Raw genomic sequence first — 25,586 nt, 5'->3', positions numbered from 1 at the left:
AAAATAATATATTGGCATCCTCCACAACCCCCTTTTGTTACTTTAAAAAAAAATGGTAGTTCTAAATATAATCCCGGTAAAGCCAGAGGTGGCAGTGTATTAAGAGATAGTAAGAGAAGAAGGATAAAAGGTTTCTCAATTCACATTGGCACTGCCTCAAATAATATTGCAGAATTATGGGTTGTTAGATATGTTTTAAAAATGGCCTGGGAATTAGGGTATAAACATACAAATTTAGAAATTGATGCTCAAATTCTCCTCAATTGGCTAACAACATATGGTATTCTGGCACCAGAATTTTCCATTTTGATGTTGGATTGCAGGATGTTGCTTGACCAAGTTTGGACTGTCCTTCCACACCATGTCTTTCATGAAACAAATGGCGTGACAGATGAACTAACAAAGAGGGAACATGAGCACCAATGCAGTGTCAAAGAATATAATGAATGTCCAAATTTTGTTTATGTAAAATATGTGTGTGATATTTTGCAACTAGGCACTCTTAGTAAGTGCCCGATGGACAATAGTTATAAAAGTGCTCCTTAGTTAAAAAATTAATTCTTTGTTTTATCAAAATTAAAATTATTTAAATGGTGTTAGTCAATAGAATGGGGGCATTACTAAAGCTAGACGCTAGACGAGATTGACTAAAAAATGAAAACATAGTATGCAACTTTCCAACATTAATTTTTATTTTTATAATGTAAATCGGCTTATAATTGATTCAAAATGAGAAATTAGAGAATATACAATAGGTGGTTAGGGGTGGCAATTCGTGTTAGTAGATCATGTTTGTGTTATGTTATGGTATGGGTATTGTCGATACCGTATTTTTTCTGTCCTCAATTTGCCTGCCAAGCCCTGAAAATTCCAAAAATACCAATTTCCGACCATGGGACTGCAGAAACATCTAGATTGATGTGGCACAAGCCGTTTGAGCATCGGATCACTCAAAGTGCCATTTAGGTCAAGATGACCAAAATGCCCCTGGTCAACCCTAGGTTGACCAAAAGTCAAAGTTAGTCAAAATAACTCCAAAACCACTTTTTTCCATGTTTTTACATCAAATCTGAGCTATTCGGAGATTTTTGTCACATTAACCAGCTTTGACCAAGTTTCACCTAGAATTGACTCAACGGTCCCAGAAACCCTAATTTGATATGATCATCAGAACGGGTTAAAACCAACACCATTTTGAAGATCATTTAATTTAATTTCTAACAACTATTCATGAGTCGAAATCAGAGTTAAAACAGTTGAGATATCTTGAAAATCGGGCCAGCGCATTAGCTCGCTTCTCGAGGCCATAACTTTTGATCCAACCATTAGAATTTTATTTTCTTTAAGGTATTTTGGTAGATTGTAATAGGAACCATATTGTAATAATTATTCATATGATTTAGCTATTTAGTAGTTTGGTTATATTTTTATTACAGGGAATAGTCATTCGTTATAAATAACTATTCTTTAAAATGAGGAATAATTATTCATCTCTAAAAGGGATGTAATAGCTATTCCTTAGTAGGTGTATTAATTTATAAAATTAATATATTTCTAAATAAAAAAAATCCATATGCACAAAATAATTATGAAAAAAAAGTATAAAAAAAAAAACTAATCTCTCTTTCAAGTTAAAAAAAATATTATTTTTTAGGAAATATAATTATATGAGTAAGATATTTCCTAAAATATATCTTAAGTTTGATTTAAAATGCTTTCCTTCCATTGTCTTTAAGGTTCTATTATTATGTTGTCACCAAACAAATGAATAGTAATAAGTATTATGTTATGTTACAGCATTTTGTATTCCTTGTAACATTTATTCCTATTCCTATGTAATTACTGTTATAGTCTACCAAACATGCCCTTAGTATTTTGAAAACAAGACATCCATACCTTTCCAAGGACACCAAGATCAACTAATCGGAGTCCAGGAAGGCATTCAAATTTGAACTGGAGAAAAGGACAAGATTGCTAACGTCAGCAACCAGCCTAGCGCACCCTAAAGGGCCACCGAAAGATGAAGAGTTAGAAAATCACCATAAATACACCTTAACCCCTAGAACTATAAAAAAAATTAGTTTTCTTGGAGTTTTCTGGGGCAGATTATCTCTCTCTCTCTCTCTCTCTCCAAAAACACATACAAAAAAAATTAATTTCTTGCTTTTCTCCAATAATCAAGAGGTAGTGTTCTTGCTCTCATCTTCCTCTCCTTGGTTTTAGAACCTTGGATTTGAGGTTTAAGGGTGTAGATGTAGCTTTCTAGCTAATATCTACACCCATTTAATTTCCTAACATTTTTTTTTTGCTTTATCTTGCTTCCTAGCATGTTTTATAGCTTTCTTAGTATGTCTACTTGCTTTACAACATGTTTTATTGCTTTGATGATGTTGGCCTAGCCTTCTTGGGCTAAGATATGTCTAAATACCTTGCTTGTGCTTAGATCTATATGTTTAGGTGCTTTTTGCCTTGCCTTTGCTTGGATATATATATATATATATATATATGCTTATGGGCTTCTTGCCATCTTTGTGTGTTTGGATCTACATGTTTGTGCTTAAAACTTTGTTTGGATGCTATGCATTGCTTTTATAGCTTTATATCTCTTGCATTTGCCTTTTTTTTGCACTTTGGCTTTTGGGTAGGGTGTAGATCTAGATCTTATGGTCTAAGGCCTACATCCATACACCCATTTGTCAATAAAGGGTTTGGATTAGTTCCTTTATGCATACTAGTATTTAACCCGCGCAATGCGTGGGATCGTTTTACATATTAATGAACTTTGCATCTAATAATTTAATAATTTAGTATATTTAAGTATATAGTGTGCAATACCTAAAACTATATACATTAAATTGTTATGAATATGGGGACATACAGGTTCAGGAATGTGGGTCAATGGTGACAGAGGAGCATTACCATGCTATGTTAATATTATCAAAGAATAGCTGCAAGGCTGCCATAGCAATAGAAATTTCACAAAACTATAAACAAAAAATTAACCAAAAGATATTAAGATGATACAATTAAAAAGCTGTAATGCATCTCAAATCCACAATTCAAAAAAAGTTGCAATGATACACAATCATAATCTTTCACTAAAATTCATTGCAATATGTACAAAGTAAATGACACACAATAACTTAACAATATATTTAGTTTACTCTTCTCAAAAAAAAAAAAAAAAGAGTAATCTAGTACGTCAATTTGTTTATCTTGCTTGTAAGAGTATGTTATTTATAAAATACACTGAGATCATTAGACTTCAATTTTTTTTTTCTTTAATGCAATCTATTTAGTACCCTTTTGACGTTTTTGCAGCATTTGGAGTGGCACACTTTTATCATCAGTTTCTTCAACTTTTGTAGTTACAGCAGTGATTAATTGAGGCCTTTCAACAGATGTTTGTCCAATTTCTATTTTTTGATTGGCGATTGACTTGCCCTTCCTTGATTTCCTTACGATTTCCTCTATTGTGTCCTGCAATAATTTGTACTTTTATTAAATGCTGTTTGAAATAATGAAAGAATATATGCATATTACTTAAAATTTAAAGTGCTTTCATTGTACTATATTGACTTTGATGGTGTCATACAAAATTTAAAATCATATAGCAAGCAAGGTGGAGTGTATGCTTCAATTTAAATGAATAAATATACTGGAAATAGATTTCAACTTTATTTTTACCTGATCGCTTTCAACTTTATGTGAGATTTCCATTTCCAAAATCTTTGAAACAGTATAATTTTCTCTTCCATATTTCAAATTATATTCATCAAGATGCAGTTGGAAGAAATATTCATTGCCAATTATCCTTTGAATCTCTCTTGGCAGAACATTGTCATCCAATTTCAATTTCTGTATAAACAAAGTGTCATACAATTAGCAATTAACACATAAATTAGAGAATGATGCAGTATTCAAGAATTATATCATTCTGCACTTACTTTCCGGTTTTCTTAATATCCACTCTGCTCTGTGTGCGTTTTTTATGGGGGGCAGAAGTGCCAAGGCATCTAGCCTAAGTAAAAAAAAAAAAAAGTCTGACAGTAATTTTAGGACTAATGCTGTATGGTTGTCTCTCAATTCATGCTTTTTTATAAAATTTAAAACTATTAGCAAAATATATTAGAAAACAAACATAGACCGAGTATCATATAAAGGGGTGACATTTCAGAAAATTTCCACAAATGAGTCATTCTATCCAGTACAATGACAGTTTCAAATTATAAAGTATCATCTAAGATGACATCATTTGTAAGGAAGTATTAAAACTTCAATTTTCAGATAAAAAGACATAGAGTTGACATTTATATATGAAATTACCTCTTTTTGCGTCTCTGCAAGTTCTTTTGCAATCTTAAATATAATTTTCTCAGCTCCTTTATCAAACAAAACGAATGTTGTTGAACCGGTCTCATCTTGTACTTGGAGTTGTATTCTATAGCTATTTCAGATACAAAGTTGTTAGTAGAATATTACATATATTTTGTGTGTTTTTGTGAAGTTACAAATCATTTTTTTTATTTACCTTGGGACTGCAAATTTTGGCTCATTTTTACAATGGTTGCACCATAGAACTCCTTTGATTGTTTCACCTTCGTCTTGCATATAAGACATGCAATATAATACCATCCATATTTGTTGTTGACATTAATGATTTTGGCATTGCATGTTACCAGCAAGTCCTATAATAAAAGTTTAGTTAATTTTTAATGTTATATCTTATTATTAAACACATAAATAATTACAATAAATTTATATTGTAAAAGTAAAGTTGATACCTTTGTTTCTGAGTTCCATTCCAAATCCTTTATTTCAGCAACTGTTTTTCTATTATGTAAGGCAAGTTCTCCATCTTGCACTTTAGGTAGTCCTTTTGGCATAATTTCTTTTATGTTTATACCCATGGTGGTGTTCAACCTATACATCAACATTAACATTAATTTATATTTGTTTCCTGAATATTAAATTTTTTATCATAATCGTACAAATTAAGAAGTATTGCAAAGTAGCCATCTAAAAAAAAGTGTAGCAGTAGTTAGTTGTCTTTAATTTTTGCAACTTCTGGAATGTCTAGATTGACATACAGCTTTGTTGCAAAAGTGGATGATAATTGATAGTCACCTACAAAAAAGTTGTAAAAATTTATAAGGATTATTGATAGATAAATGTTATGTACTTGATAAATGGTTTAGTCAATTGTTACCTCTGTAAGTTTTCACAATAGTTGAAGTGACTATTATAATAAATGGCCCTCTATTGGTATTGTAGAAATCATCATCTATTTGTTGTGCAGTATTTCCCCACAAAGTTGTTTGACTTGATTTGTTTCTGAAATTGTTTATATGTAAGTTTGAGGTAATAAAAATTTATAACACGAGAGTTTTTAAAAATGTATATATATCTTACTCTTCTAACAACAGTCGAATGTTTCTAAGCTTTGTCGGACGCCCTCTTGTTATGATCTCCTCAATGGCTCCGATGTAGTCCAATATGCCTATCACATTTGGTAAGAACATATTATTATTTTAGATAAGAGTTAGATAATTACCAAACAGTGAGTTATTAACAGATAATATATAAATGGTATGTGTAAACTAACTTGTAAAACAAATAAAATTACCAGTCAAGTAAGTAGTCTCATAACAACGGGAAGCTATTGTTTTATAATCAGCAATTTCAAATTGGAATTGAGGTATTGAATGATCAAGCCCGCTGATTTTTGAAACTGAAGTTGTTGAGTTGAAAAGAATTTTGAAATTGTTATGTACTGGACAGTAGTTCCCTTTATTTTCCTCAACTAAGAAATTTGCAATTGCATATACACTCCCTTCATTTAGTTGCGGACGGTAACTTTGAGCCAGATTCTTTCTGATGCTTGCATGTATTAATGTTCCCTACAAACATTTCAAATGAATTAGCCTTTGATGCAAACCATCTTAATCATTTATAATTAACTAAAGAGGAAAATAACATTAAGCATCAAAGGAATAGTCTGAAAGCCCTCTAATAACATCAACCATGATCAATAAAATGCAACAAAATCAATTAGCATTTAGTGAGTATTTAGCAGTTGCAATTTGGTTTTGCTGTTGGATATGGGCTCCTTAGCTCATTGAGTGGATTTAAAATAAGCACCTCCTACATTCAATCCATACATGGTTACTCAAATTCACACTATTGTCAGCCACTTTAGTAATTGAGTCTACAAAAAACTAACTACAATAGGAACAATCTGAATGGCATTTATGAACTCTAATGATCCTTTTATATTGAGACCAATTTTAGTCCATTTGCCATAATATCAAAAGTAGACTCATTTTACATTGTAATTCCTAAAGGAGAATGGACAGAAATGGAGCCTAACAAAATAATTCCCTTGAATTCCATTAATTGTGTAATTCAAACAATCTGTGAAAAATTGAACAGTTTTGTAGAGAGGTTTAAAGTTTGAACTACCGCTTAACACAGCAGTGGATGCAGCAATAGTTTCTCCAACTTTAACAAAAGTAGAAATTATGATTGACCTCATTTATAATAGACACCCAAAGTACTTCACTGTTAGTCTACTACCCAAAAAGCATATACCCAAATCTTATTTTCCCGAAAATGTTGATCAATTATTTGATTAGTTGAGATCATGCAGCATTGATCTCATTTAAAAATTCTGTTGTGACCAGCAGATCCAATTGTGTATGAATGTAATTTTGAGGAAGGTGCCTGTTACATATATAAAACATTGAAATTACATAAGTGTATAATCAAAGCCATTCTCCATAAAACAGGACAAAAGTTACTAATTTACATAGTGTATGCAACTAATACCCACAAATTAAACATGAAAAGTACAACACTTTATTGATTTTTATAAAATATAGCATCAATTTAAACATATAGACTGTAGTGAAAAAAAAAGACATAAACACGATGTGGCATTGCATAGATATCATATGGTTATAGCAAGTATATATTTGGGAGTAATAAATTAAAATCTTACCTGAAAAAAGGAGCTTAATTATATGTTAATTAGGACACATTGCACACACCCATGCACTTATTATCTTTTCCATAAAATTCTTACTGTTGTGAAAAGATTTCTAAAAACTGTTCTTACAGCGACCTCCTCTTCAGACCTGCAACCTCCTAGTAGAGAGCATATACTGCAATTTTCACCAAACGAAAGTTCTGAACATTCTAAACTCTGATACTTAAAAAAATGTACATCATGACATTCTTGAACATTATGAAATGCTAAATCAGCACATTCAGATACAAATCCTATTTGACAGCTGTGCATTGTTAACATCAGGAAAGGGAATATAAATTTTTTTTTTTTTTTTTTGTGAATGCTGTTTCAGATGGTCAACTTAGATTAATGTATATAATACAATAGGCTTCATTGATGAATATTGTTTGGAAAAGAAACTTTAAAGACAGCATATTAGTAAAAATTTATTCTAAAAGAAAATCAATTATGAATTTACCTCTTTGTCAACCAATATCATATCAAGACTGATCAGGTCGTGGTCATTTGCTATATTAACTGCATCCCACATTCGCAAAACTCTAACTTTCACTTTCAAGTTCTCTTTATCCCTTGATATCTCCTTCAAAGTTGTGTACTCCATATTCATATGAAACTGTAATATTTGCACAATTTGAACATCAGTAAAAATTTTAATTAATTATGGAGTAAAATCTACTGTTTGTCACATAAGTGATAATCTAACTCACATTATCAACAGCTTCAAAATAATTTTAATAAATAATATATATTACCTCTAGGTAAATCATTGAATATTTCTTTATATACAATATTTTTTGTATGAAAGTGATCATCATTATCATTATCATTTTCTGCAATAAGTACCCTAAGGCCATTTCTGTTTGTAACTCTGGAGACGGCAACATATAACTGTCCATGACTGAAAACTGGTTTGTCTAAATAAAGTCCAACACATTTCAAAGATTGACCTTGGCTCTTATTAATTGTCATAGCAAAGCAAACAGATATTGGAAATTATCTTCTTTTTAGTACAAAAGGCCATTTAGATTCAAAAGGGGAAAAAACTATTCTTGGAATAAATACTTTATCTGCAACATGAGATCCTGATATTATTTGAGCTTCCAAACCCCATTTTGATAACTGAGTGACTAAAAGTCTGGTACCATTACAAAGTCTAGAACTTTGGTATAAATTTCGAAGTAGCATTATTGGCAATCCCACTTTCAACCTAAGTTTATGGTTTGGAATACCGGGGTACTTCAATGAATTGAGAAGCTCTGTTGGATACATCACATCTTGATCTAGAATGTTGGTTGAAGCTTTACATATTGAATCGGCACTGAGATACGTCTCTTCATCAACATTAATAAAGTCAATCATGTAATCATTTATGTCTTCAACTACTTCATTTGTTGGAGCTAAAATAGCCCTTTTGTCTAAATACTTTGAATCGTTGAATTTAGTATGAAAGTCAGGATAGGTAGCATTCACGATATCATTGAAAGGATGACTACCATATTGAATTAGTAAGTCATGTGGTATTTCAATCAATGCTTCGCTTTCACTATTATTAAGTCCACCATCACCAATTTTCAATATCCATTAAGCAAATTCTCTTGCAGCAATATCACCTGGATTTTGGGCCAGCCTCATATTTTTTGTCAAAACGAAAACTCTACAATTGTTCCATAATGAAGACTTGTTAATTGATGCTTCAACTATTTGTTCTCTACGTCCTTTAGCTACGACCGGTAATATTTGTCTAAAATCACCACCAAGAACAACTGTTTTTCCTCCAAAAGGTTTATCTGCACTGTCGTTGTCAGTAAAACGTAAAATATCTCTTAATGAATGATCAACAGCTTCAAAACAGTTTCGGTGTGCCATAGGAGCTTCATCCCAAATTATAAGACTTACTTTTGTCATAAGTTCTGCAATTTGTGAACCTTGTTTAATTCCACAAGTTGAACTGTCTGTTACAATTATTGGTATTTGAAATCTCGAATGAGCCGTTCTTCCTCCTGGCAACAATAATGTAGCAATTCCAAATGATGCAACCGCAATGACAATCTTTCCTTCTGAACGCAATCGGCATATAATGGTTTTCCAAAGATAAGTCTTCCCAGATCCTCCATGTCCATATACAAATAAGAAGTCACCTTTATTTCGCAAAACAGAATCAATTACTACATCATATATATTCCTTTGATAAATATTAAGACCATTAAAAAGTTCAATATGTTCCACTGCCAAAGAATCTCTATCATAATCCAATTCTTCTTGTAATATTCTGTTGTTACATTGTCTCAACAGCATTGTGTTTGGATATGGTATTGTTTCAAATTCTCGCAAAGACCTTCCATTTCTTATCATAATTTGTTCTATATCACTAAGTGCATAGTTCTGCAATTGGAAGTGATCAAGATTTAGATTGTCATAGCGTAAAACTGCTCTCTGACGATAAAGAATGTCTTCAGATAATATCCGCCAATTTGAAATCCATAATTTATAGGGGTCTGAAACTTCACAAAAAAATCAGCATTGTGACGAAAAGCTCACGAAGTTGTTTTCCTGAAGCCCAATGTGAGGCATGATTTAAAGCTTCATGCCACTCTTTATCATCATCAAGCAAACCAAGCGCATAACATGCTGATTTGAAATCTGAATATACTACATTATTTATAGTTCTTAATTCTTTAAAGGATCGAGCTCCTTTAACAACATTTAATAGCATCCGTAAATAAAAACGCTCTCCACTTGCAGGATGAGCATAGTATATACGCCCTATACATCTTCTAGACTTCCTCAATCTCCATTCCTTGTCTCTTTTATGCCAAACCCATTTTGTTGGAAATTTAGAATAAGTCAATTCCCTTGCTTCTTCATACAATTCATTTGCCTTCATCCATTCTGTAAATTTACTTTTTCTGATTTCTTGTCTATCAATGACATCATCTAAATACTCACTATCTTTAAAAATAACTGGTTGCTGATTTTCGATATGGAAACTAAGTCTTTGAACAGCAGGCTGTCGATAGTGGATTTCAAACTCAAATATCCTCCAACATGCCTCTATGGCAGACACATATCTACAATTTAAGTATCCTTTAACTTCATCCGTGTCTGTCATATTTTGCATTCCAGTAGAAGCATCAAAATGTAAATTTTCTTCAAGAATTAAAGTTGCACGATCAGGTCCCTTAGTAATATACTTGAATAAGTATTTGATAGACCTTGAACGATTACACCACTCGACATTTATGTGAGCTTGAAATTTCACCAATAAGTCAATATTGTGAGGAACTATAAATCAATTATCGAGTTTAACTCCGTTTCTTTCAACATATGTTCCATTATTCCTCCTTCTATATATTGGGAAACCATCATTATCAACAGTAGTTTGAGAACAAAATTTCTTAGTAAAGTGTTTCACACATTTGTTCTCAATCATACAACTTGCCCTTAAATTTATAGATTCGCAAGGACCATGGACCATGTATTGTTTGACAGCATCATAAGCTAGGGGTTCCTTATTCAAATCTGGAATTTCTGCTGAGATTATCTTGTCAATTTCTGCTACTGTAGGATGCTTGTCATCATTATGTAGAAATAGCAATGTGTGCATGAGGTAGGCCTCTCATTTGATATTCAACGGTGTAGACAACTAGAAACAAAATAGCAAGTTAATTATATTAATTTAGATTAATTATGAACACCAAAAGGAATAAGGGAAAAAATATATTAAAGGTGTAGTTTAGTGTACCTGCAATCACTCTTCCAAAGTGTCGACCATGCTTTAAATCGTATAAAAGCTGATCAAGTTTAATCTTAAATACTCTTGCAACCACATCAGGTCGGTCTTCTATTTTCTGCCCAGGTATCCTAGATAGGAAAAGCTCAATTTCCCGCCATTTTGCATTGCATGTGAAGGTAATAAACAGATTTGGATAGCCAGCCCATCTACAGATCACCATTGCATGTTGGTAATTTTCAATCATATACCTTGGACTTCCTGTGAAACTTGAAGGTAAAACAAATCTTTTCCAACAGATGCAGGGGTTGTATCACCTCTCATAACCGCACCCTTCAATCCAGTATACAGTTCAATCCTCAACTTTTCTTGGTTATTTTTCACCCACATAAGTCTTATTGCCTCAATACGTGTATAGGCATCTACATCAAATTGCTGAAATAATCGACCACCAGATATCAATGTATGTCACTCATCATCCCGCTCTTGCAATCTGAATGCATAATACTCTCTCATAGTAACAAAGTCATTTGTGTCAGATCTGATTTCATTTATATTTCTGCACAGAATGCCAAGCCTAAAGCCATCCTCACCATATGGAAATAAAAGAGGATATTGCAATGCCATGTACGATGGATGCAACTCATTGATCCTATGTAACCCTCCTTTTAATTCCACAACAATATCACGATATGCATTATCAACACCAATATCGCCAACAATGATTGCAACAATTTCAAAACATGTAGGAAGATTGTACTCTCTTCCATCTGTAGTTCGTGAACCAATAAGGCGTAATCTTAAACATGAATATCACATTCTAGGAAACGATATCTAGACATACGAAATATTTTCACCAAATTGTTTGACTCATTAAACATTTGGATCAATGCGTCAATGATAGATGGATCAAGGTCTTTATTAACTGGACTGCTACTAAAAGCATTCATTTTATGTTGGACTCCATTTTCAGTATCACAGAAATATAGCTGTGCAAATTGTGGGTCCTCACCATTATTAGGAAGCAGTGTTCCAATCCTATGGTGGGTTTGGCCATTAAGTCTGAAAATGTAAGGACCTCTACCATCATTAACTCTATTATCCACCTTGCCACCCATGGATGTCATTGCAAACATTGCGTTATAACTCCTTATTTGAGTTCTAAATGTTTTAGATCGTTGTCCACCAAGAGGATCTAACAACTCATTAAGAACATGAGGTGGTTTTTTAAGCAAAGGCAACTTCACCTTACCCTCCATACAGCACAAAGAAAATTTTGGATTTCTAGGCCTCTTAGATTTTACGCTTCTTTCTTCATACCATAACACCGCACGACAATGGTTACATACATAAGAAGGTGGGCCAAAATTCCAAGGTTCAATAACATTACTTATGTTCGATTCATTTTCTCCAAAGGAATGAACAATGTTAACATCAATATCTAATGAGTTGTCTCTCCTTTTTCTTTTTTTTTTCAGCAATGACTTTATTTTGTAAAGAATTTTGTCTTTCATACTGTTTTCTTTTGGATTGCTTTTCAAACATTATCATCCATCTTTTTTGTCATTCTAATCTTGCATTTTCCATTTTCTCTTTTACTATTATAAGATGGAGTAGTGAAAAAAAAATTAGCATCTGTGTTAAGAGTCAAAGAGTACATATTTAATAATCTTTTCAAAACTACTTTTGTTCAGATATTTTTTAATCAAACATCAACAAATGATAAAGACATACAAATCTAAATAAAAGTAACAAAGGGAGGCTGTACTGACCTCTCAATTTAATTCAACAGCTCTTTTTGAATAGCACAAACGGTTTTAAAAGCTAAAGCAGAGATGATAAACCTACAGTAGTACGTGAGAATGAAAATGTCATTTAAAATACAAAACATGGCAGTTTTATTTGAAGTAAACAGCAAAAAAACTATCAGTTTACTGAAAAACAATTGAATACCAAAATAAGCAAAGCTAACAACAACAATAATAGCATATTTAAAAACACTGACAATAAACTGAACCTAATAGGCTGAGTAGTACAAAAATTAATAGATACCAAGTCCAGAAAAAACAAAGGCAAGAATAGGAGTGAGTGTGCTAAATACGTTAAAAATCATGAAATTTGGTGTAAAGATAGAATTAATTCAGGTATATTCTCCAAAGCTTGAAATCTGAATTAAAATTAAAAAATCGAATTTTAATGCTAAGATTAAAATCTAATATGGGGTAATTTCTTTACATTACAACATAAACAACCATCCAAACTCACAAAATATTCATCTAACAGGTACAAAGTATCAATCATGATAGAACATGATAGAATTGCAATGACAATACCAAGTTCAATTCTATATGTGATTTTGAACTTATGTAGACACAAATAAAGCTGAAGCGCCACTTCAAAAACCAAAAAACAAGTTTTTTAATTTGTCAAAGCTTTTCTAATCAATCTAATGAATCACAAAGTCAAGCAAAAAACAAAAGTTAGCATTTTGTTATATTTTTATAATTTTCCTCACAGTTTTAATAGCAATTGAAAGACTATAAATGCGTAACACTAAATAGAAAAAAATTTGATAGAACATGATAGAATGAAAAAAATTGATAGCAATTGATAGAATGCGTAACACCAAAGATGAGCACGTGAATGAAAAAAATTGATAGAACATGATAGAATTATACAAAAAGGTTTCAAGAAATAAAATTTATAACAATTTTCTTTTTTCATTCACGTGCTCATCTTTGGATTTCTCTTATAGGAAACGTAAATGTATTATTTTTTTTTAATATTCTATTCTTTAAAGAAAGTGCAGTTAAATAGTTCAAAAAATTGTGAAAGATCATTTTAAAAAATGATGTTTTCAGTTTTTATTCTATTCGGAAATTCGTTTGAGGGAATTATTTTTCAAAAACAGAATCACAATGAGAATTTAAACATCCTAGAAAATAATTTTGAATTTACTCCACATATATTCACTCTAAAATTTGAAATCATTTCAGAAACAACATACAAAATGGCATAAAACTAACCTAAAATACATAAAAATTGAATAGAATATTGTTAACAATTAGTCATATACAGTAGAAAATATTAAGAACACGGGTAAGAAAATTATTTTTTCATATAATTTTAACCCAATATGAGATCAAAACATGCATAAAAGGATATAACAATAAGACATAAAGAAACAATAATTGTAGCAGTGACAAATTGACAATCAAAATAAAATTAAAAATATCAAACTTCTTCAATCTCCCTCTTGCTCTCTAATGGAAGGAGAACTCTGTTTTTCTTTTCTCTAAATGGTATTCTAAAGAGTTGTTTATGGGAAAAAATAACCTGTAGCTAAGCGAACTGCTTATTTGGCTAATTTCACCTCATGTATTTACAGCCACAAATATCCTACACTAATTCAACCAAGTCTACAATAAAAACCATACAAATTTTAAAAGGAAGAAATCTAATATTAAGTAAATCAATTTCAAGTAATATCAATTACTCAATAAATTTCTTCATATGAGATTCAGGAAGTATGAAGTAATCCTACTAAAAAAATAAAAATAAACTCATTAAAGCATATTGCAGGAACAGAGTTTAAATTGGTAAGCATTATGTTGTAGTGCAACTCATATCCTAACAGTCCACTCATCCAAACTTTAAATCAAATAAATATTAAATCAAGCCTCAAAGAAAGTAATGGAGAAAGAGAGACATAAAAAAACTATAGATTCAAAAAAGCAAGCAAACACTGGAAGCTGCCTTCTTTTTAGTACAAAAGGCCATTTAGACTCAGAAGGGGATAAAAGTAAATAATTGATTATAGAATTTAGGAACAAAAAGTTGAGGAAAATAAATGTAAAGAAGTTGAACAGGGGTACATTGCATATTTAAATTTTTAAAAAGAAAATAGAAATGAGACCAAATAACTTAGGAACCAAAAAATAGAATGAAGTTAGTTATACGCATCCTAAAGTTTATAACAATGAAAAAACTGTCAAGCGTATACTACGATTAGAGTTCCTAAATATAATAATAATAATAAATAGTTGAAGAAGCAGGTTAAAAAATCAAACAACTTGAGCGTGCAGATTAGTAAAAGAGAAAGAAAAAAAAAAGTTAGCAAAGAAGAATGCGCAGGGCATTTTGGGTAGCTCCTGTTATGATATAGCACATCAACAACCAACAACCTATTATGATATAGCACATCAAGGGAAAGAATCAATAAATCAACCAAAGAATTAAACATACTAAGGACACACACAGAAGAACTCTCACCGAAGTGTTGACTTCCTTAAAATATGCGGCTCAAGCCACAGCAAACTTTGAAATGTAATTTGATGGGAATAAAAACCCAGACAATATGATACTTCACAACAAAGATTGCGTAATTTAAAAAATGGAAAATAAATTGAATCTAAATTAAATCAAATCAATGTCAAAGTAAAAGAACATTTTTTTCACATTAAATTCAATAAAGAAAATTGAGTATAGCACATACACAACAAACTAAATTAGTGAAAAAACCTTCAGCTAATCCAAGTTCAATCAAACATAAACTCTATCAATTTATATAAAATAAAAATCAGATCTAGTAACTTCACTTTTTTGCTTAGCATCAAGACAAAAATTCACTATTAAATTCTCACGTTACTATCATAGTATCATCATAAGCCAATCAGACCAAATGTTATAAAAGGATAACTTGAGTAAGACCTGGTATGCTGAAGGAATTGAGTTTTATAAAAATAAACAAACAATCAACATTTTAATTGTCGTGCCATTAAAAAAATTGTGAAAAGAATTTGGTTAGAAAACTATGAAGATTTGCCTGTACCCATTATTGATCAACAAATCTGGCCTTAGTATCATATAAATTAAGTACCAACACATATTTCAATGGATTACTCATTTTCAATGAGTCTTATGTCATTTAGACGGTACATAGGTAATCTACATTTAAAGCTGATGACCATCATTAAGCATAGTTTGTTCATTATTTAATGGGGAAGACCTTATTAGTCTATATAATATAACATAGATAGGTTTATGTTATGAATAATAATAGCTCACAGGATAATTAGATGAGATCCTCCATGGTATCTAGATGGGTGGCCATTAGATGAATAATGAGTAATTATAATTAACAGATACTGGTAGTAACTCATGATGATGAACAAACTTGGCTAATAAATGAATAAAATTATTATTAATCAATTTATGGCTTGATGGGTTAACATACTGAACAAATAGTGGTATTCTCTTAATATTAGGAAATTTGGTAATTGATAATTTGGTGATATAATATGAGTGGTAATTTGCCAATGAGTAATTATTTTCCAATTAGTCACTCATTTCAATTTATAATCAGAAAGCCATAATGATCGGAAATCTATTGATCTCTATATACCCATTAACAGAAATTATGAGTTTATAATTGCATCAACTCACCTAAACATTTGTGGGATAAACTCACATCAATTTCAATATGGACCCAGTGGTTTTCAAGATGTCTATTGTAGATAATCATTCATCTAATTTGTGAAACAACTACCAATATTTCTCATACATGCCATTATTAATAATTATAATAAGTCTATTAAATTTTATTATATTGGTGTAAAGAAATTGTTTAAATAATGTAACTAAGCAATTAAATACCAAGCAAGCACAGATAAGAAAATTCTCTATTCATATAAAAGAATTAATAAATAAACCCGTAAAATAACCTCACCCACATCTACCATATCAACCTTCCCCAAAATGGCCCATTCATTCTTCCATGACCGCAAAGAGGGAATCCTCTATACATAAATATATCCATAACCAAACGAACAAATAGCCTAAAATAAAATTGGAAACAAAAGATATATAGCAGCAAAACGTTAAATCCTATTCTAATAGGATCCCAAAAATACCTTCAAGATTAGTTACATATACAAATGTTTAAACTCCGTTTCTTCACAGTGAAAAAAGAAAACTATTTTCTTTTGTTGTTGTAATTTCTGTAAAGAAAATATAATTATAAAAATCAACCGCTACTGTACATGAAACACTTTATGCTAGGGACCACAAACTAAATATACAAAACTAGCTTGAAATTGAAATTACCAATTATACAGCCCTCACTATTACAAACTAAAATGTCTCAAAAACCAACAAACACAAACACAAATAAGTGAAATTGATTAGAAAGCATAGTGTACAAAAATTTGAAGAGATTTCCAACCTTCTATAAGGCTGCTAGAAATATGGCAAAAAAAATTAACGCAGTTCCTACTTTCTATTAAAAAAAGGGATAACAATGTATATCAATAGAGACATATATCAATAAAGAAATAATAATGAAAATCAACAAAACATAGATCTACACAAAGCATAAATTAATTCAAATTTTGGGGGTGAACAAAAAAAAGCACAAACATGACAAAAAACTGTCAAACAAAAATAAAATTTAATCAATACAACAATCGAACAAACAGAACTCAAGAAATTGTAAAAATAAATCAGAAATTAAAGAATCTGAATCAAAAGAACAAAAATCTTTCATCACAACATAGCAGAAAGTCAAGAGTAAAGACAGTGGAGGCAAATACAAATGGAGAATAGCAGCAAGAAAGGCGAATACATGGGAAGTAACTCTTTCATCATAGCAACCATATAATCTGACTTTTACACGGTACACTTGTACATACACAGTAACTTTACTATACCTGGTTACAAATCTCACACACACCATTACACAAATATTCGGACCTATACATTTATATCAGTTTTTTTTTTTTTTTTTTGGAAATATTTTGGATGAGATTTATTGCCAATAAATGATGGTATGTTAAAGGCTAAAGCCCAATGAACAAAGGTAAATTTTCTTTATTTATGCTATCTTTCTTCAATACAGAAAGGTAAATAAATAATCTTTGCACATAAAATTATATATTGAATGAAAGAGTCCAACTCGGTGCTTCTAAAAAAACACAAAAGAATTCGAGTTCAACTTTGTGGAAGATTTTTGTATTGTGTGTCGGTCACTAGATTGGTATCAGTGGAGGAAGAAAGGCATTTTAATGTTCAATACCTTCTTATTCTCTATGTTCTAGGGTTTCATTTTTTCAAATCAGAGCAACTACAAATAATAAACTTTGAATATATACTGTAAAAACCTTAACAACAATGGTAAAAAAGAGGTGAAAATTAAACAACATAAATAAAATGACAGAACTTTATTTTTTTGACAACAGATAAATGGATGTTCTTCATCACCAAATCCTTAAGAGAGAGAGGTTGAAGGTACCAGTGAAAGCGGAGATCATTGGAAGCTAGTCAATCTATGTTTTCCATGCCCAACAACGATAGAGACAGATTACATGTCACTACTTTCATTTTTAAAATAAATCTAATGAAACACACATGAACAATTTTTATCTGTTCTGAAAACCCATTTATCAATGAGGTTCACCACAAAATAACTGAGATTATTCAAATTTTATGATTATCATTTTTCTTGCTAACCCTTCTTAGGCAACATTCATGTTCTTTTACTTATTTAATAAAAAGTTTAAAATGCGTGTACTTTTATACACCACTGAACTTTAAGTAACTAACAGTAAGTCTAGTAGTATGGATCCAAATCTGGCAAAATATTGTTTCAAAGCTAGCAAAAAAATAGAGAAATCTACAAATACCGAAAAGTGGAATGAAAGACAACACAAACCAAAATTTAAAAAACGGGTACAGGGAAACACACAATCAGTAAAAATAGAAATGCTATAAACCACAAACCATTTCGATTTTCCTTTTTTTCTGTGTCTTTAGTACCAAATTTCATGACTCTTTTCAATTTTTTTGGATTGTGTTATTCAATTCCTCTTGCTTTAAAAATCACAACTGTTGGGTCTCAACAACATACCAATGGACCACAAATATTCACTCAAGAATTTGAAAGTAACTCAAAAACATCAAACAAACATATAGTAAAAGACAAATAGTAACAATGTGTTGGGGACATATTTTTATGTAATTGACATATCCTTTGACAAAATGCACTTTACTTGTATTTTGGTAATCTAAGTAGGTTCAAGATGATCATTACAAGTGGTTAAATTGAAGACATGAAGATTACTCCTCAAGAAAAGTGCAAACTGCAGGTCTCGAAACCTCCTCAACAGAAGCTCGATCTATCGAGATTCATTAAAGCTCGAAAGATGTCCCGATCGATCGAGCTTACGGGTTTCAGATTATAGCCAGCAACGTTTTTACTCTAAAAGGCTATTTGTTTATGGGTTTATATAATTCTTATTGGACTAGGAAAGCCCAAGGTTTGTGTAAATCTATTTGGAATAGGAGAGCCCATTAAAGCTCCTATTTAAAGGAGGTGGAAAAAGAAAAACCTAACCCTAGAGAGCTTCATAAGGTTTTCTTTTTGAAACCCTAGCCTGCTCCCACAGAAGAAAGAGTTCTTGATGCGTTTCTTGTACGCCTTTGGGTTTTGTAACCAAGCAAAGTCTTTTGCACCAACATTGAAGATCTTATTGGTGTTTCTATGTGAAGCTGCTGCAAATCAACTACAACAATCAAAGGGTTGCTGTGGAGTTAGTCACATACTGGGATTCGTGCAAAGGAGTAAGCCGCGTACTAGGATCCGCGCATCAAATTGGTTAGCCACGTACTTGGGAGTTGTGCATTGAAAGGAGAAATTGTCACTACAAAACAAGTCCAAATGAGTATTGGAGTAAGGGTTCAACTGTAGGTTGGTAAGGTACTTGGGATTCCTTTACTTGTAACCGCTTGTTGTGATAACAGCGGAATTTCAGGAGCGGTGACCTTAAAATCACCCGGTGAGGTTTTTGCCGTGTAGGTTTTCCCCATTCGTAAACAAATCACCGTGTCATTTAATTTTTGCTGCATACTTAGTTTAATTGGTGATTTGTTTGTGCTACCACGTGCTTTACATGTTAATTTGATTAATTAATAACTTAGCTAATTAATTAACTTAATCCATCACAAGGGGTCAATACGTTTTTTGCCTATCACAATGAATGCAAATATTAATTACATTACAATTCAAAATTTATTTTTTCTTATTTAAACATGATAAGTCACAATCCAAATTGAATCATGTGAGTTCATATGTAAAGAGAACACTTCAATATTTGCATTCATTAAGGATCTTAATTCTAGCAAGAACCAAAGAAATTAAAATCTAACTGTACCTTTTAATTCTCTTGTTGCAAAAGTCTCAATGTCTTTATCTGGCTCAGGGAAACGGTATTTTGCAACTGGAGGGAGAAACTAAAGAAAAAGAATAAAAAAACAATTCACAAATTAATTTCAGTGGCAAAAGAAGAAAAAAAAAACTACCAAAAAGGAACAAAATTCTAACCAAAAAAACAATAATCGACAAAACAAAACCCAAGAAATTGAAAAAATAAATGGGAACGAAGAACTCTCTCCTTCTCTCTTATTTCTCTATTTTTGCCCTCTCCAGACCTAAATCATATATAACCCCAAATTTCAAAAAATCAAATCAAAACCTAAAGTTACCCAAATACCTAAATAAAAATCAATCCAAATCAGAGCAACAATGGTAAAAAAAAGAAATGTATGTTCTTTAGCATCAAATCGATTTCAATTTGAGAGAAATCGTCAATAAATCTACACTCTACACTAATTTTCAAAACCCTAGACACAGTAATTGAATAGAAAACAAAAAAAGGGGGAAAAAACATGCCTACCTTCTGAATTATCTTTTTGTAGAGGACGAACTAAGTCTTTCAGTTTTCACTGCTGTAGAAGACGAACAGAGTCTCTCTTTTTTTCACTTCCTTTACGATTTTCTTTTTTCGTATGGAACACGGTATTCAAATCTATGTCGCTATGAAGTTGCAGCGAAGAGGTTAAAATCAGAGTCTGGTTTGTGCGGCTATGGAGTAATAAAGAAGAGGCGGAAGTCAGAGTGAAAAATAGGGTTTGTGTCTTAGGGCTTGTGGTTTTTTTTTATATATATATATAAATAAACGTTTAATGAAAGCGAGCGAAAAACGTTTAATGAAAGTGAGTCTCTCGACGCACCATACCGCTTTTTTTTGCTTACATGTCAACACCTCCTTAATTGTAGCAAAAGGCTTCTGTTTTTATATATAGTATTAGATTTGTGCTTTGTTTGCCCTTTTCCATGTGTTTGTGTTTGGATCAATGCTTGTATGCTTAGAATTCGTTTCTTGCATCCTTGCCATGCTTCACATGTCTTGTTTCCCTTTGTGGGTTTTTGTGGGCGCAAAGGAGAGTACACCACAATCGAGTGGACAGTAGTGGAGAAAAGTGGAGTCGCCACCTAGACTAGGTCTAGGAACCATGTTGGACCTTTTGGGCCAATAACTTACATACATGGGTCCACATACTAGATTATGGGTCCGAAGTTTACATACGGCTTAGGGAGGTTTTAAGCATACATCATGCACTTAAGGAAAATAAAACACAAAACATGTTAAAGATCACATCACAATATATATCCAAGGGCAGCAAGCACATCAAATAACAACATCAAAAAGGCACTAATCAAGTATATTCATCATGTTCATCAATCAAGAAAGCTCACCATGTTCACCAACCAAGTCAAATGCATCTTCATGTAATTATGCTTGACTTACCTCATTTGTCTTGCTGCACCATAACACCTCAACACCTATGCATTAATGTATGTTCAAATTCTCATGAATTTTCATGTGATTTATCAAAGCATAAACCCTAATCATCAATCTATCAATTCAAGCATGTGAAAAATGTTATTCTACTAATGCTAGACCAAAACATCTGAAAACTAGACTCAACAAGACCTAAACAGAGAATTAAAACTAACCAAAACATACAAAATATCAAGAACCCTAAATTTGGTTTTCTGGGCACAAGTATGCGTGCGCATGTCTCAAGTATGTGTATGCATACATAAATCATGCACATGAATACACACCCAGAAACACTGTTTTAAAGCAGCAATAGAACAACAATCAAACAAAACCTAGCATGCTTTTAATATCTAATTCAACCATTCATTCAAAGCATGGTAAGATGAGACAAAACAAAATCAAACAAAGTGAAACATATTTCTAAGCATGTATAAAAAATAAAGCAAATTAAGAACCAAGTGAATCCTATGTAGCAAAGTGAGAAATCATGGGAAAGAGGCTCACCTTGCTTTAGAATCACAAATTTGAGATTGTTTAACCAACCCCTTAATACCTACAACACAAAGATTAGATTGAGGAGAAGAATAATCGAAAGAACACAACAATAGTTAGTAATCACTAGACATGGCAAAACGAGTCAGAATTTTCCAACTCGACACAACCCAAGCCAAAAAATACCCGACTCGAACCCGATTTTTTTACCCAAAACAAAAACGAGTGACCCGTGACCCAACTCGTGTTTTTTGCTAGTCAACCCGACTCAACCCAACCAACGACCTGACCCGAACCCGAACCAGTTTTCAAAACTTTTTTTTTTAGTAAAAAAATAATAAAATTAAGACAATATTGGTTTAATTGTTTGTTATGAGATTTCAGGAAACAATTGAGACATTTACATAACTACATGCAAATTAATCGAAAGATGAATGGTTTAGCATTCTGTGATGAGTAAATAATTTTAGATATCAAATAGTAAAGTACATACTAAGATAATCTGGTTACAGTAGAGTTAAAAACATAGATTTAAAATTGTAGACATGTGTGAAAAACATTCACAAGTGTGAAAATAGTGAAGCCAAAGTATCAAATTAACATAAATTATGAATGCTTAGACCTATTTTTTAACAATTTATGTCCAAAATAAACGGTTTTTCAAAATAAATTATGATATTTCCTAGAGCGTGTGTTGCTTAACACTAATATGATATTCATAAAAGAGATCGTGTATAAATAAGTAAACAATCAAACTTAATGTATATCTCAAATTGAAATAAAGTGCCAACCACAGTTGGTAATAGATTATAAAATTAATTTTCAAGATTGTAAATTTCTTATATGTTTTTATTCTTTGTCAAATGAGTTATCCAATAAGTCATTTGTAATTTTATTTTATATTTTGGGATGTTGATATTGTGTAGAAATAAAACTTGTGTATTTGTTTTACTTATTTTTGTGTTATTTTGTTTTAGATGGCAATGTTAGGATTTGTAAAATTTTAAAATTGTTGAATAAGTATTAATAAGTTTAATACGGGATTTGTATAATACGGGTCAACCCGACCCGACTCGCAACCTGATTGACCCGCAACCCGATTGACCCGACCCAACTCACCCATTTTGCCATGTCTAGTAATCACAACTCAAGAACAAAAGATTTTGAAAAAGGTTTTGAGAAATCAATTTAGAAAAATAGTTTTTTCCTTAGAACTAACTAAAGAAAGGTTTTTAATTTGTAAAAAACGTGCTATGGTGCTGCTATGTGAGTTCGGAAAAGAGAATTAGGGTTTTAGAGGAGATGGAGGCCAAAAACTAATTATTTCTAGTTTGGGTTTTAGTTTAAAGACATAAGGTTGTATTTATATGTTTAAACTAGGGTTTTAGGACCTTTTAGACATCTTTGGACGTAACCAAGGGTCTAGGGGCTAACCCACATCAAAGAATGATGTTTTGGGCCCCTAAAACTGAATTTATGGAGTTTTGGAACGCAATATGTGTGCGCACGTACATGTATGGTCATAACTCACTCAATATAAGTCCAAATAAGGAAAAATTTGTGTTCATATTGAAGTCCATTCCAGTGGAACAAACCTCACTCAAAAAAATATTTGTGGACCAAAAGTTATGGTCAAAATAGTGAGCAAAGGTCATTTTTTAGCATCATTTAAAGCAATTTGAGCACTTTTGAGTTGTGATTACTTCCAAACTACCAAAGTAATTTCAATTGCCTTTTGTAGACATGTCAAGCTCATCGTTGGGATCGGGGATTAAAGTTTATTAACCGGGTACAAGATAAGGTGTCTACAGATGCCCCTTTTTTGGCTATACTTGCTTCGTAAGTGTAGTCGAAAGCCTGAAGAGACGAACCAATTTGTAGGTTAATAAAGTTTAAGTCTACACACACACACACACACAACACAAACATGCAAGCAAAGAAGCAAACATGGGGCGTTGGTGCAAAATCCAATCACTAGATTCTGCAAGTCCCTATTCTCTTAGGTTCATTATCTTGAACCTTGGGTAAAGGGGAAAACAACAAAAGCGGCTACTATCCCAAGCCAAAAAGAAAACTCATCACATCATCATACCATGTTATCATCACATAAACAACACATCATGAACATAACAAGAATGGCTACTATCCTAAGCCAACAAAAACACCTCAACACATCATAAACACAACATTAATCATCAAAGAGCCTAAGTTAGCTGTCCTGAACTTAGAATCGAAGGCACACAACAAGAATGGCTACTATCCTAAGCCAATAACACATCAACACATCATCAACACGACATCAATGGCTACTATCCTAAGCCAAAAACACATCAACACATCATCAACACAACATCAATGACTACTATCCTAAGCCAAAAAACACACATCACACATCATGTTATCAACACATCATCACAACATCATCATAAACATACCAACACAACATCATATCATTAGAAAAAAGCTTGAGAGATTGAACATCACATATCAAAGAATTCATCATTCAAGACACACATAATTTATTTCCAAAAAAAATCATTATTTAAGGAAATCAAAATCATTTAAGAAATTCATCATTCAAATCTATCCATTTTTGAAAACTTTCTTCCATTTTTGAAATCTCTCTTGGATTTTTGAAACTTGAAATGAAATTATCCTTAGACTTTTGAAGTTCTTGACTTTCTTCTTAAGTGCCAATCTTTCTCTTGAATTGTTGAATTCATTTTTGAATTTTGAATCTTTCTTATTTTTCACAACAATTAGGTCGCATCAACACCACAGATCACATCAGGTTTGGTCCAAACACATCATGACAAAACCAAACACAAAATATCACATCACGTTTGGTCCAAACACATTAGGACAGAACAAAACCAAGGCACACATCACATCAGGTTAGGTCCAAACACATTAGGACTGAACCAATTACCACAAGTGATTAGGTCCAAACACATCAAGACTGAACCAATCATAATGAGTCACATTAGGTTAGGTCCTAACATATCAGGACAAAACCAATCACAACAGATCACATCAGGTTTGGTCCAAACACATCAGGATTGAACCGTAGGCACAACACGTCACATCATTCCTCTTAATCTTCTCTTCTAAAAATTGCATTTTCTCTTTAAAGCATTAACAAGAAAGAGTTAATTAGGCCATGGGTTCATTGCATTCTTTTCCTTTTATGGGGGCACATATTCATCCAAACAAATCATTCATTCTTCTTTTCTTTTCTTTTTATTATTCACCTTTAGCCTTTGCATATTCCTTAGAATTCCTAATACCTCTAGACGAAGATCAAAGGTAGTTGAAAGAGACTCTAGACCAATGAGGTTTCAAACACAACATGAGTTTTGAGACAAATAAATATTTATGCATACAACAAGTTGGAAGAGACTATAGACTGAAGAAGTTTCAAGCACGACAAGAGTTTAGAGATATTTATGGGAGCACATATTCATCCAAACAAATCATTCATTCGTCTTTTCTTTTCTTTTTATTATTCACCTTTTGCCTTTGGATATTCCTTAGAATTCTAATACCTCTAGACGAAGATTAAAGGTAGTTGAAAGAGACTCTAGACTAATGAGGTTTCAAACACGACATGAGTTTTGAGACAAATAAATATTTATGAACACAACAAGATGGAAGA

The 25,586-nt window shown here is 31.9% G+C and overlaps 1 protein-coding gene across 1 annotated transcript; it reads right to left on the bottom strand.

Annotated features, from left to right (window-relative positions):
• Positions 1 to 8,611: 8,611 nt before the first annotated feature.
• Positions 8,612 to 11,896, bottom strand: LOC142628812 (uncharacterized). The gene is made up of 5 exons (XM_075802848.1): positions 11,605 to 11,896; positions 11,283 to 11,530; positions 11,012 to 11,195; positions 9,569 to 10,276; positions 8,612 to 9,480 (listed from the first exon to the last, which is right to left on the bottom strand). The coding sequence occupies exons 1-5, from the start codon at positions 11,894 to 11,896 to the stop codon at positions 8,612 to 8,614; spliced, it is 2,301 nt and encodes a 766-aa protein (XP_075658963.1).
• Positions 11,897 to 25,586: the final 13,690 nt, after the last annotated feature.

The sequence above is a fragment of the Castanea sativa genome, chromosome 3, assembly GCF_040712315.1.
Source record: "Castanea sativa cultivar Marrone di Chiusa Pesio chromosome 3, ASM4071231v1".
NCBI classification, from domain to species: Eukaryota; Viridiplantae; Streptophyta; class Magnoliopsida; order Fagales; family Fagaceae; genus Castanea; species Castanea sativa.
This window is presented reverse-complemented; position numbering and strand designations above follow the sequence as displayed.

What these genes read in the sequence shown, in the direction of transcription:
- LOC142628812 (XM_075802848.1), bottom strand. Translation starts at nt 11,896, where the DNA reads ATGTTTGCAATGACATCCATGGGTGGCAAGGTGGATAATAGAGTTAAT. An exon ending in CAATTTGGTGAAAATATTTC is followed by an intron (nt 11,531 to 11,604) that starts GTATGTCTAGAT and finishes CACGAACTACAG; the next exon opens with ATGGAAGAGAGTACAATCTT. An exon ending in GGCTTCAGGAAAACAACTTC is followed by an intron (nt 9,481 to 9,568) that starts GTGAGCTTTTCG and finishes TATTATCTGAAG; the next exon opens with ACATTCTTTATCGTCAGAGA.